Consider the following 14,209-nt stretch of genomic DNA (forward strand, 5'->3'; position numbering starts at 1 on the left):
GAAATTAAAACTGAGTGACAGAATGCCACAGAGCAATCAGTGGTGACATTGATATAATTCACTCACCAAAAGTTTCTCATAAGTTAGATAAACTACTCCATTAAGTCTCTCTCTCTCTGGAGCATATACACCTCTAATACAGCTTTTGAAAATTCGAAAAGGTAGCCTTAACAGAAGCCCACCCGTTTCCTGACTTCCATCATCACAGGAACTGCAAGGCTGCGAGCCTTCTCAGCTCCATCGATTAGCAGACTCTCAAGATGGCCCCTATCGGCCCTCAGTCTCTGTATCTCAAGCCGAATGGGTTCCAGCTTCTGTACAACAGCCTCAGCTACAACATTCTTGTACTGTCCGGTGTCCATACCTTCAGCCAACCTCACCACCTCCTCCACGCTCTGCCCAGACACAGCTGAGTGCATAGAGACTAGATTTGATACACCCGGCCGACTCTCAGGCTCATATGTAACTTCGGAAGAGAAGTCCGTCACAGCCCTGCGAATCTTGAGGACGATGTCATCAGGTGTATCAGTCAGGAAGACTGTGGCTAACTTTTGGGGGTCTGACTTAGACATTTTAGAGGATGGATCCCTGAGAGATTTCACCTTTCGAGTGGAACCTGGGAGATAAAAGGCATGAAAAATGTAAGGAAAGGTTCTCCATAATGTAAGCTCAGTAATAATTTACTCACCCTCATGTCATTCCAAACCTGCTTTTTGTCCTCTCTGGAGCTTGAGAGATGTGGTCACTCTCGTTGTAGGGAAAAACCTTTGTGAAAATTTTAATTTTTTTGTTTCATTGGGGAAAAAATGACAGGACAAAGGGTTGGAACATTATGAGGATAAGTAAATAATGATGAAATAAAAATTTCTGGATGAACTATCCATTTATATTCTTTCACCAGCACTGCAATTGACTGAATACATATTTTGCTGAGATGCTCCCTTAAATGGATAGTTCACCCAAAAATGACTTACCCTCATGCCATCCTAGATGTGTGACTTACTTTCTTCTGCCGAACACAAATGACATTTTTTAGAAGAATATTTCAGCTCTGTAGGTCCTCACAATGCAAGTGAATGGTGGCCAGAACTTTGAAGGTTCAAAAAGCACATAAAAGCAGCATAAAAGTAATCCACAAGACTTCAGAAGCAATATAATTGGTGTGGGTGAGAAACACATCAATACACTGCGTGCCCAATTATTTGGCGAGTATTCTGATCTTATCATTATTTCCATGCACATTTTCCAACTCCAAACCATATAAACTTGAATGCTAATTGGATTCAATCCTTTTCAGGTGGTATGAATTTGTGTAATGAGGGAGGGTGTGGTGAAAGTGACTATCACCTTATATCAAGGTGTGCATAATTATTAGGCAGCTTCATTACCTCAGGTAAAATGGGCCAAATAGTGTAAAATATTGTAAGCACCTTTCAGACAGATGCAACACTCCTGAAATTGCTAAACTATTGAGGCGTGACCGGACAATCAAACGTTTTGTTGCGAGTAGTCAACAAAAACGCACAGAGATGAAAAAGCGCAAATTAACTGCAAAAGACTTGAGAAGAATTAAACGTGAAGCTACCAGGAACCCATTATCCTCCAGTGTCACCATATTCCAGAACTTTAACCTACCTGGAGTGTCCAGAAGTGAAGTTGTCAAGTGCTCAGAGACATGGCCAAGGTCAAATAGGCTGAAACACGACCAACACTTTGCAAGATTGGGCAAAGAAATACATGAAGACAGATTTTTCTAAGGATTTATGGACTGGTGAAATGAGAGTGACTCTTGATGGACCAGATGGATGGGCCCGTGGCTGGTTCACTAATGGACACAGGGCACCACTTCGAGTCAGGCACCAGTAAGGTGGAGGAGGGGTACTGGTATGGGCTTCTATCATTAAGGATGAGGTAGTTGGAACTTTTCGAGTTTAAGATGGACTGAAACTCAACTCTCAAACCTACTGCCAGTTTCTGGAAAGTACCTTCTTCAAGCAGTGGTACAGGAAGAAGTCTTCCGCATTCAAGAAAGCCATGATCTATAAGCAGGACAATGCTCCATCAGATGCGTCCAAGTATTTGCTTAATAATTGTGCACACATTGTATTTAAGTCCTTTTTTACGATCAATCTCCACTTTTCCATTCATGTTCACATTCTTCTTTTTTTGATTTTGGTGATTTGCATTCTTTGTGCATATCGCCACCTACTGGGCAAGGAGGAGAATTTATAGTAAAAAAAGGACTTAAATATTGAACTGTTTCTCACCCACACTCATTACATCACTTCTGAAGATATGGATTTTTAACCATTGATTACTTTTATGCTGTCTTTATTTGCATTTTTGACCTTCAAAGTTCTGGCCACCATTCACTTGCATTGTATGAACCTAGAGAGCTGAGATATTCTTCCAAAAATCTTAATTTGTGTTCAGTAGAAGACAGTAAGTCACACACATCTTGGATGGCATGAGGGTGAGTAAATGACGAGAGAATTTAAATTTTTGGGTGAACTGTCCCTTTAACAATATTAATTTGAGTCAATCTAAAAAATATCAAGGGCAGCACTCTGATGCGCAACAGATTCATAGCACAGAAAGGCAATCATCCACATATTATAAGATACATTTCAGTACATTAGTATTACACATAGTGACCAATAATCAAACATTTATTAATGTGAACTAAAGACTCTAAGGAAAGTAATTGCTTTGTATAAATATTTTTCCTTGTAAGATCACAACAAAGATGAGATCTAATGTTCGGAGCCTTGATTTGCTTTCAGGACAACAGATATTGTTTGGCTTATTCATAACTTTGGCTAGGATGTCGGCACTGATCAATAGCAGTCAAAGATTTCCCTCACATGTAAACAGAGCAAAGCGAACTGAACTAGACCTCTCCTCATCCCCTCCCTGTCCACACGGAAGCCTTTGTGAAGTCACTATGAGGATCCACCCTAAAATATATTATCACCCCATCACTCAGAAAGAGGAGGAAGAGAACATTCCTTTAATCAAAGAACCTTTCGCACACATGGCTGGTTTCATTTTGTGCTTTCATGATGGTGATAATTGCAGAGAACGAAAGCCTGTTGCTCAAAGACCTTTCCTAACTGATATTCCAACATTCCAGCCATGTGTGTTGACTTTTGTGTGCGCATCTACAGATGTAACACTCACTGAGGAAAGCAGAGAGCTTCAGCAGACACACAATAGTGTTGACTGGTCAATGTGAGTGTCTGCTGAATGACACCAAGTAATTAGTCATAACTGTCCTCTCTTTTATTTTCCAGGTGAATCTTTCTGAGAAAAACAAACCGATTAAAATAGGAAGTTAATGAAATAGGGCAAAATGAGAACTCCCAAAAACATACTGAGTAGGGCACGAGGCTCCAGAAAGAACGCTCCGTACTGGTTGTTAAAGATGCGGGCCAAGTCCTGGGCGAGTTCCAAGTGCTGGATCTGGTCTTCCCCTACTGGCACATGTGTGGATCTGAACAACAATAACATTAATCTCTGAACAGAATCTCAGTCAGAAGCAGAACACAACAGATCAAGACGTAACCAGTCTTACTTATAGAGTAGTATGTCTGCTGCCTGTAACACTGGGTAAGTATAAAGCCCCACACTGCCTTCATTCTTCTGTTTGCTCTTCATCTGTGAGGAAAAGAAACAGAGGATTTGCCACTGGAAAGTTTGACATGAATCTACAGCACCTTTCATTACTTTGGGCTGCAACTGCCTATTTGTTTTTATTTTACAATGATGTCTAACATTGAGTATTGCTCGGTCTCCCAGTTCGGGTTGTATGAAGGAGTTTTGCCACATTAACACACATAGGCAGCATCCAAAGGCCACTTTCCGCCACGTTTCACATGCACTCAGCTGTTGAGTAAACAGTTAGGTGTTTTCCCTGCAGCGGTGGAAGGCTTCTGGCCGAGCGCTCTGTCTGCAGCAATATAAAAGGGTTGTCCTGGGTGAATCACAGTCATTATCAAGCCCGGTCTCTCCCTGCCAGGTCCGCCCAGCATCGTGACCAGCATCGGAAAAACCTGTCGCTGAGCCACATTGAGAACAAACAGAGGAGGGAGGCCTGAACATTTACGCTGGCATGATACCATCTTCCTGCAGGGCTCTAGTGTTTCTTTTCAATATAGACAAACGAAAGTTGTGTGCGCCTGCCTTTCTACTGGTGTGAAATTTAATACCGTTTTTCAGACTAAGCATGTGGTAGTTTAATTACTGGCTATAAATGAGCCATGCAGCAAAACCAAATCTCTAATTACCTTCCATTGAGGCAGGTGCCTTAAACGAGGCATGCTGGTGAGGCACCCTAGGATCCATGAAAGCTCTGCATGCTCCAAGACCTGCACAGATAAACTGTAAGTTTAAATGGTCACACATAAACAACATGGAGAATATAAGACAACAATGTTCATCCTATCAAATAAAAGGAAACATTTACTAATAAATGAAAATTCAGTCATTATATACTCACTCTCATGTTGTTCCAAGCCCATATGACTTTCATTCTTCTGTGGTGCACAAAAGGAGATATTAGGCAGAATCATTAACTTTTATTATCTCCATTTGTGCTCCATGGTTTTGGAACAACATGAGGGTTAATAAATAATGACAACATTTTAATTTATGTGTAAACTATCCCTTTTTACTCTTGATGACCACAGTTCACTGCACATAAACTGTGCATCTCCATAGTGCCCCTGTGTGGCAATAAGGAGAACAACAGGGTGCTCGCCACCTCCCAACAGGTGCATGATGCACAGTAAGGAGGCCTTTCTACACACAGACTTTATCACAACTAGTCAAACTAGTCCATGTCTCATCATAAAAGCATGTGATCGCTTTTGTGCAATCTACACATTGCCCATAAGACCTCCAGCTCCAGAGAACTGTGCACACAGATTCAAAAGAAAAACAAACCTCAAAATCATTGTTCTTCAGAGAATTAAAATTTATTGGTGCTGGCGGCATGGCTGCCATCTTTCACACTCACAAAGGGATTCTGAGGCATCAGACGTAAACCCCACGGGGAACGAACGTGAGTTTACAGCACAGTGCTGAAAGAGATATTTATTACAGCTAGCTAATCTAAGTGAGGGTGAGACAGTGGATAGGAAGTTGACTGAGGGATCCCTGCAGAAATAGCTGATATAGCAGTATGGTCAATAAAAAGTTTAAAGAGTGATGGATATCTCAGCTGACCTCGCATGTCAGATTTGTGTAATCTAGTTACCCACAGGAAAAGTGAGTGAAACAATAGTGCACTAAACATAAACTCTGATTATTCCTAAGACATATCAGCTATTTAACCCTTAAAGCTCCGAGGGCATTTTTAAAGCTTTCCTGTTTCAGTGAAATGCCCAAAATGAAACTTACGACTCGACGAAAAGAGGGATGGACAAGTGTTTGGTATCACTGTAAAGAACATTTTTCAAATTGTTTAATAATATAGGTAAATATACATTTCAAGACAGTCAGTCTAAGAAACTGCTGAAAAATCACAAACACAAAAAAAAAAGAATGAGAATTTTTTTTCCTGATTTGGCGTCCATAAAACAGTTTTTTGATTTGCTCCCAATCATGTCAACTGTAATAGAGTACAAATTTGTGTCGATACGAAAAAGCAATAAAAAATTGTTTTTTTACAAAATGTAAAAAGTTTTTTTACTACATGCAAACACAACAATGACTAAAGGTTTGCATTGCATGCAGTGTCCAGACTTAAAAGGTTGTTTTAAGCGTGCTTACTAACAATAAAAGAGGACAAACTCATCTTTTAAAAATACCTCTAAAAGACATTCACTGAATTAAAGGGAAAAAATACTTTTTATAAGTTTAATTCAGTAAAGAAATTCACTGCAAAAAATATTATTATCATCAAGTGTTTTTGTCTTGTTTTCCATTTAAAATGGTCAAAAAACCCTTAAAACAAGATACATTTACTTGAGAAGCAACATATAAGATATTTAGACTTGCTTTAAGAGGATGCATCTTAAATATACAGTAAGTGTATTTTGTATAGAAGTGTATTTTTTCACTTGGTTATACTTCTGCAAGTGCAGTAAAGACAAAATATACATATATTCAAGATCCATTCTCTAAAAGCAAGTCTAAATATCTTATATGCTGCTTCTCAGATGAATGCAACTTTTTTTTTTAAAGGATTTTTAGATCTGCGATGGACTGGCGACCTGTCCAGGGTGTCCCCCGCCTTTCGCCCAATGTTAGCTGGGATAGGCTCCAGCCCCCCGCGACCCTGTACACAGGATAAGCGGTTGACGATGGATGGATGGATGGATGGATTTTTAGATATTTAAAAATATTTTTATTTTTAATATTATTTTCAACTTTCTCAGATAACAATTTTTTCTTCTGCCGTATAGCTGCTAAAGAAAATGTACATTGTTTTAAATGAGTTTTAGATATTTGTATTGGAAAACAAGCCAAAACAAAAACTTATTTTGTTACGGTGTATAATGGGGCGAAGACTTCCCTCTCTCACCTTTCTGTACACTTCAATCCATCTTTAACTCTCTCTTATTAATAAAGCTGCATATTGCCAAAATGTCACGAGCAATCACGTTATAATCTAGCTGCAGCAGGTGCATGCTCGAGGGACGAGCGCCCCCACGACAGAGTGTATATCAGCCAGGTGCAGTTTCAATCTCTCCACCTTAGATCAGGACATTCACGCAACTCATAGAAGAGCCGCTGACCGCACAGAAAAATGGCAGTTTCGGAGTTTGTAGTTAATTTTATGCTTTGTGTCAATTATCTAATGATCTACACATCCAATTACCTTGTGTGTGGGCTCGTTTAAGATAATTGCTTCCTCAAAGTAATGGTTTGTATTTTATGTTCTGTTTATTTTTCGTGAAGTTATAAACAAAAATGCATATGAGCAACAGCTGTTCACATGAAACATAAATGTCAAAGACATATACTTAGATATTACTTGCTATATTTTTGTTCATGGGTAAAACAAATAGTCTGGTTGTATTCTACTCTTTGAGAGCCTTCTAACAACACATGACACGTGGCTGTTTGTTCAGTTTGATGTTTTTACTGAATACAATACATGTATGTACAGTGCAAAATTATTAATAAATGATCAAAACGGAACACTTCTGATTTTTCTGCAAATTTCAAAGCACTTGTTCAGTGCTTGGTCAAATGTCTACATGCATTGTAAATTAGAGCTTCTAAGCTTTAAAACTATACCTATTTTTTGTTGATCAAGACTGTAATTATTAATATTTTGATCATTTTATTTTTCCGAGCCTAAAGGGTTAAAAGAGATGTGAAAGTCTAAAGCGTCAAAAAGGTTAATATTTGTTTAGATTTACACACAGATTTCAATAATAAAATCTCTCTGTTGCGTGAATATTACTCCAATAAGTGCAAGACATCCATCCATCCATCCAACCATAAAATGAAGCCCTAATCTTAAGATCTGATTGATTTTAGCTTGTCACCATTTTTACAATAAATTCAAGAGTTTTTCTTGGGCCACAGTATTGTTTTCACATGTGGAACAGTCTTGAGCTCGTATGTTCGATGGGAGGTCCTCAGTCCTGCCAAGATATGTGGCATGAAGTCAAAATGGAATAAAATCAGGTATTTGTGTATTTGTGTGTGTGTGTGCTTTCACATGCTCGCTGCAAAGTTCCAGTGAGAAAACACATGACTCCACAAATCCGACACACTTTCCCTCTGCTGCATAACACACACAAACACACACAGTTGAAAGCGTATCAGGTGGCTGACAGGAAGAAAATGTCCACACTTATTACAGTTAGCCGTCAAAAGTTGCTCAAGTCAAGAGAAAATGTGGTAGACAGCTAGTGAGTTGCTGCGTACAGTAAAATCTATTATTATCCTCCACTTTCTGCTTCATGTGGTCACTTTGAAAAGAATCGTGGAGCCGAATCTGTGTATTTTCCCCAAACTGAGAATTTGTAGAGCTCATAATGGAGATAGGAATCGGTTTAATAAAGTAAGCATTTGAATCAAGCCTCAATTAAATAAATATTTGGCAATGGAACATATTTTTTAGCTGACTGCTTATTGTGCAGCCCAATAAAACGAAACAACAGATTTTATAATGAAACTTCTGAAAAGTCATTTTAAAGGCACCTTTGACATACTTTAGGCAGTAGAATCAAATGAAGCCGACATCCATACTAAAAATCTAAAAACTTATCAGAAGGGGTGTTTTAATGAGTTTTTTTTTGCACATGGTGTTTACTTGGAAGCAAGTCTTTCACTACAAGTGGAGGGCCTGTATATCTATTCACCTGAGACTGCTGGAAGAGAATCGAACGAGTTGGGTCAATGCCACAAGCCAGCAGACTAGCCGCCATGTCCAGGATGTTTTCTCGGAGCAGCTGAGGGACCTGAGGCTGGGTGATGGAATGAAGGTCAACAATGCTGTACATCACTGAACTGTACTCTCCCTGTAAGGCCACCCAGCTCTCTAGAGCACCCAGATAATTCCCCAAGTGAGGAACACCTGTGGGCTGGATTCCCGAGAACACCCGCCCTTCATTGAGGCTCTATAGGGAAAAGTGAGAGGCAGAGAAATGGTTAGATTAAAAGTCTGATAAGAATCAAGACAAAAATAACAATCAAGAAAGGAGGAAGGGTATTAAAGTGGGCTAAAAGGGTGAAGGAAGTTTAAAAGGGAGGCGAGTGGTGCTTGTGGAGTTATCCAGGCTGACAGGAGGCAGGGGAGAGAGGGGACGCCCATACACAGTTTTATGAAAGCTACCAAAGCGATAAATCCAAGGCATTTCTCACACTTACAGAGCACCCTATTGGGTGAGTGCTAGAATGGAACTGCTCCACAGCCAATGAAAACACTACACACTTCACAGCCAGCCAATAGGAGCTTTTAAGAGCTATATAATCGTGGGATGACATTCGCAGTATTGTTCATACCCAAATGAGTAATAGAGAGAAGCAGAGCAAACGTTGTAAACCCATAAAGTATTTTGGAGATCATGAGGATCATCTCTATCAAATCATCTTTAATTCAGCATCTACTCTTTAAGAAGAGATTCATTACAACAAAGTTCACATCCATGACAAAAGATGTGAGCACCTGCGTCATATGTAAAAGTTAACCCATTTACCCTCACTGGGAGATCAGTAGCTGATCTGAAGTTAGTTTGGCTTGAGGGAAGCCTAGCTGCAAGAGAACATAATCACTGATCCAAAGTCATAAGCTAGTCATCCTATATACGTGAAGAACAGGCGATTTATTCCATTACTGGGTGAGTAATTGCAGTGCAGAGGCCCGGATGCACAGGGCCTCTCGGAGGTGTCAGAAGTGATTTGGGGCAGAACGGAGTCTGGTTCATGTGTGTTCTCACCTCGCACTGTTTCCCTCTTCCCCTCCGGCCGATAATTAACCATCCAGACATGGTAATGGTGTCATTTGAGACAATCACACATAAGCTGAAACAACACTAGTTCCAACTACCGAAGGAATAATCAGCCTATCACACCTCCCATCTACCGACATGAAGTCTGAAAAATCAGATTTTTTGATATCTATCTATTTTTTATTTTTTTGGTTGGCTGGAGGGATTTTATATAAGAGGTGCATTACATAATACCCTCAAAAATTCCCATTTTCCATGTTATTCTTTGTCAGGTTTTCTTTATTATTTAGACTGACCTGTCAGGTCAAAGAATATGTACACTGAAAAATAAAAATTTCCTTAAATCAGTCTTGTTTTCAGTAAAATATAAAAAATATATATTTAAACATCCTAAAAACAAGATACAACCTTTACTTAAGACTCAAATGACATAAGATATTCAGTCTTGTTTTCAGAAAAATCAAACAAAATGTATGAAGGTCAATCTCTGTAACAAGAAAAACTATTTATCAATGGAGTAAGATAAATAAACTTGTTTTCATATTGAATTTGATATATGTTTCTTATATAGCCTCTTGTTTAAAGCATAAACCTCACTGGATTTAGCTTGATTTCTCTGAAATCATTCTAATCTTATGTCATTTTGCTTTATGTATATCTTGTTTCTGGAAAACAACCCCAAAATACTGAGTGTGAATTTTAATTTTTTCATTATCAGTGTAATTACTGCTATTGCATTTTCCTTTGCAGTCACATCTACACATTTTGCTGCTGTTCACAGACTCAGACAGACTCTTTCTCTCCATCAGTTTGCCTTCCTTAATCCCTCCACCCCTTCTTTTTATGTCAGGAGTAGTAACTTCTCTCCTCATATTTTACCCTGACAAACGCAACACTGTTATGACACAGCGCAGCAAAGTGGTGAAATAAATGTATCTACATCTACCATATGGAGTATACATTAAACTCTAAGTGTGTGTGCACACCAGACAATAGGGTTACATACACTACGATCCCTGGTGTTACTCATGTAGGTACTTCCTAGCAGTGGCAATCTCTCAGGGCCAGCAAAGCCTTCTCTGCTAGTGTAACAAGCCTAATAAATAAAAAAATTTTATCATTTAATTCTCGACCTTTTTGCCTATGTATTTTCAATCGCTTTCCACTCCTAATTCATCTACAAATGAATAGCAAAAAACTAAAAGTTTATCCAATCAGAATTTATTCCTCGGTGCTTACAAGCATAGTCCCAAATCGCAAGCCCGAAGCCATGCACCTTAGCTGAGTCTGAGCTCCACCCTGTCAGGCCTTCAGAATTTCCACAGAATCTCTCAACGCAGCAGTGAATAGGCATCTAAAGTCAAACTGTCAGATTCACCAGCCAATCAGATTTATTTATTTATTCTTGGTGGGTGTGGTCTTTAGGTTATGTCCCAGTCCATGCCTTCAAACTGGCCTTGAGTGACGCAATCACACTTTAAGCGATGTACGTAATTTAAGTGAGCAGCACGAGATCTGTCATCACTGCCACATCACCATTGAGAAAGAGATACTTAAGGATTTAAAAAACCTGAGATGTTCTGCATGATCATGAAAGGAGGGCTGATTTTCACTTCAAGTAAATTGGTAAGTGCTTTTTGCATTGTTATAGCAACATCAGGAATTTTCTAAGTGTAATTTAGGCTGCTGGAGCATTCAGTGTTGGATCAAGTTTTGAAAAGTAACCATGTAACCTTACGAAACTAAATGTATTGCAAGCAACATTTAAATTGCAAATATTATTAGAGAGATTTTTCTTCATATTAGATCTCCTTGGTTCTGGGTTTCATGAGTGGACATATTATTAAAATGTAAATTGGTATTATTAGTTAACTACCACATAATGTATAATGGGCATACAGCGTCTTATACATTGTGAAACTGTGTTTTCTTAATGGCATGAATCGCGCTGGAGGCCTAGACTTAAAATGCATGGGCTGCCACTGCTTTCTAGGAATATTTAATTGTCTGTGCTGGAATACACAGGCACAACTAAATATTCCTAGAAAGCACCTTCATGAGCAGCCTAAGTTTGTCTCCAAAGAATACTGAATCATATAAGAACGAGACTGGCTTTACAGTCTATCCTGCTGGTGAGTAAAGGTTCATGATTAGGTCCAGAGTGTAGTGAATGTATTACAAGATGGAAACACAGAATGAATGATGGAAAAACAGAATCAGATCGCACAGCATAATATTCCGCTGCAGAGCAAGGCCTCCATTAGACTGAATAACACTTAATTCTTCATTGCAAGCAGATTAGGTTAGTTGTGAAAACAATAACCTCATATTTTGCAATACTAGCAAAGCTTTCCATGTTTAGACAGGATTTTGTCTTGAGAAACGATTCTAAATGATCTAAGGCAGGGCTATTCAACTTTGGAACTTTCAGGGGCCACAAAGCAGGATCCCTTGTAGTATTGCCTATATTTTGATAATCCAGTGAATTAAATACTTTACAAATAAAAAATACTTTATGTAATTTGATTTTCTTTTCTATTTGAAACTTGGATGCAAACCAAAAGATATAATGAATAACAAGTCTGGCATTAGTGCAAAAACAACTTCACATTATGCAACATTTGAGTTAAAAACATAAGACTCAAAACAGAACTACATTATAAATCTGATTAGATGAGCCACATTTAAAGCCATTGTAAATAGCTGATTTTTGCACACCTGTAGCTGCAGATAAGCTCTTGTCTAAATTAATGTGGCAAGTTGAGACGTTGCAACGTTGCTTGGTGTAAGAGTTTTTAAAACGCGGCACACACACAGTGGTACAAACAGCATAGAAGAATCTCGGTTGACACAATTCAACCATTGCATGGTATACCAGCTCCTTATTAACACGGTAAATAGACATTTTTGTGATCATTGCAGTTGCCACGATGAAGAAAACATCACACAGGCCACAAAAATATGGCTTAAGGTCCTTGTGTTAAGTAGAGAGTAGTACAGTGTCAAGGACTGTCAAGATTGGCCAGTATTTAACAATTTGTCATTGACGTTATCACAGAGATTTTATACAACCTGATCTCAAGAAATTTACGACAATATCAAAATTTTTGCAAACGAAGTCCAGTAGGGGGCATCAAAAGCGAGTTAAATTATGTTGTAATCAGACACATTTTTTCAAGGTTAATATTAGGTGGATGTTTTAATGGGTAAAACGTACATTCGTGACCAAAACTTTAACCTAAATCTAACCAATAGTGTCCTAAAAGATAAATGAGAGGTGATCAGAACAGACATTCTTACCCTAAGCCAATGCCTAAACCTATCGGATAGTGTTCAGAAGGGCCTGGGTAGCTCAGCGAGTACTGACTACCACCCCTGAAGTCTCGAGTTCGAATCCAGGGCGTGCTGAGTGACTCCAGCCACGTTACATGGGGTAAACTCCTCGTGGTCATGATTAGTGGTTCTTGCTCTCATTGGGGCGTGTGGTAGGTTGAACATGGATCGCAGAAAGTAGCATGAGCCTCCACATGGTGCGAGTCTTCATTTTATGTCACTTCTATGGCACTTTCTCTTTGAGCGTCCTTGGCTGGGTTCGAGGGCTACTGATGAACTTAATCATCTCGGAATATGTGTGTAAATGTAGGTGGGTCTGTAATATAAGTGCTAAAATGTATAATTTTTCAAATGATGCTTTAGAGTAAAAGTGTTTTGATGTAATAACATGGCAGAGTGTAAGTTATAGGGCAAAAATAAGAGTTTATAAAGTCAAAAACAGCTATAGAATCCCTGAATTGTGTGGAAGTGTACAAATGCAGAGATGTTGTAAAAGCCTCTGGTGTTAATTTAACCAGGAAACTGCAGCAAAAAGTAGAAAGCGGCTTCCAAAACTTTTGTTATAGTAACGTTCATTCTATGAGACTATGTTGCATTTAATACATTCTCTGATTTAGCTCTCTGAATAAAATGGAGGTAAATTAATCACAAAATAAGCACTATAAAATAACAAGACAGATGTGCAGAAAGAAATGACAAGAACCCAGAAAAGCAGTCAGACCTTGGCGAAACGGAGAGCCTAGCTGGACTCTGGCATTCCAGCAGAGATGGCTATCATTGCATGCCAATTCCAACGCAGCATTTCACCACCTTTTATGGTTCCGCAGGAAGGCATCAGCAGCTCAGTAAATGTGGAGAACCTCTCTACAGGAGCCTATATCAGAAAGGGAGCATGAGGCCAGATCTGAACAGCAACTCTGACCCTCCTGCCCCAGTCCAATTGTCCCCCACTAAGCTTCAGACACACAGAACCTACTGTTACTGTGTCTATCAGTACAGCCCCACTCACCCTATTAAAACAGACATCACGCTGAACAGCAGAAACACATGCTTTAATCCTGCCACTCTCTGACACTCCACCTCTCACACTCTCAGCTGGGTCACCAACAAAGCCCTACTTTGGTGAAGTTTTAAAGGGATAGTTTACACACAAATAAAAATGATATTAACATTTACTAAACCTGTATGACTGACTTCCGTGGAATACAAAAAGAGATGTTTGGAAAAATGTTAGCCTTAGTGACCATTTGTTTTCATTGCATCTTTTTTCAATACACAGAAAGTAAATGGTGAGTGAGGCTAACATTCTGCCTAAAAATCTCTTTTTGTGTTCCACAGATGAAAAATAAAATCAAAGAGTGTAAATGGTTACAGAAGTGTCTTTTTATGCAGAACTATCCCCTATTTTCAGCGCACCTTCGCCTGCGTAACCAGACTGAGACATTGGGAATGTGTGTTTTTGCTGT

General features: G+C 39.0%; 1 protein-coding gene across 1 annotated transcript; it reads right to left on the reverse strand.

Annotated features, from left to right (window-relative positions):
• LOC127641545 (tryptophan--tRNA ligase, mitochondrial-like) lies at positions 1-13,683 on the reverse strand. The gene is made up of 6 exons (XM_052124569.1): positions 13,465-13,683; positions 8,322-8,579; positions 4,287-4,367; positions 3,575-3,657; positions 3,375-3,493; positions 1-616 (listed from the first exon to the last, which is right to left on the reverse strand). Exons 2-6 carry the CDS (start codon positions 8,460-8,462, stop codon positions 168-170), a joined length of 873 nt encoding a protein of 290 aa, XP_051980529.1. The 5' UTR covers positions 8,463-8,579; positions 13,465-13,683; the 3' UTR covers positions 1-167.
• Between the last annotated feature and the right edge of the window lie 526 nt (positions 13,684-14,209).

This window comes from Xyrauchen texanus, unplaced genomic scaffold, assembly GCF_025860055.1.
Source record: "Xyrauchen texanus isolate HMW12.3.18 unplaced genomic scaffold, RBS_HiC_50CHRs HiC_scaffold_103, whole genome shotgun sequence".
In the NCBI taxonomy this organism is placed as follows: domain Eukaryota; kingdom Metazoa; phylum Chordata; class Actinopteri; order Cypriniformes; family Catostomidae; genus Xyrauchen; species Xyrauchen texanus.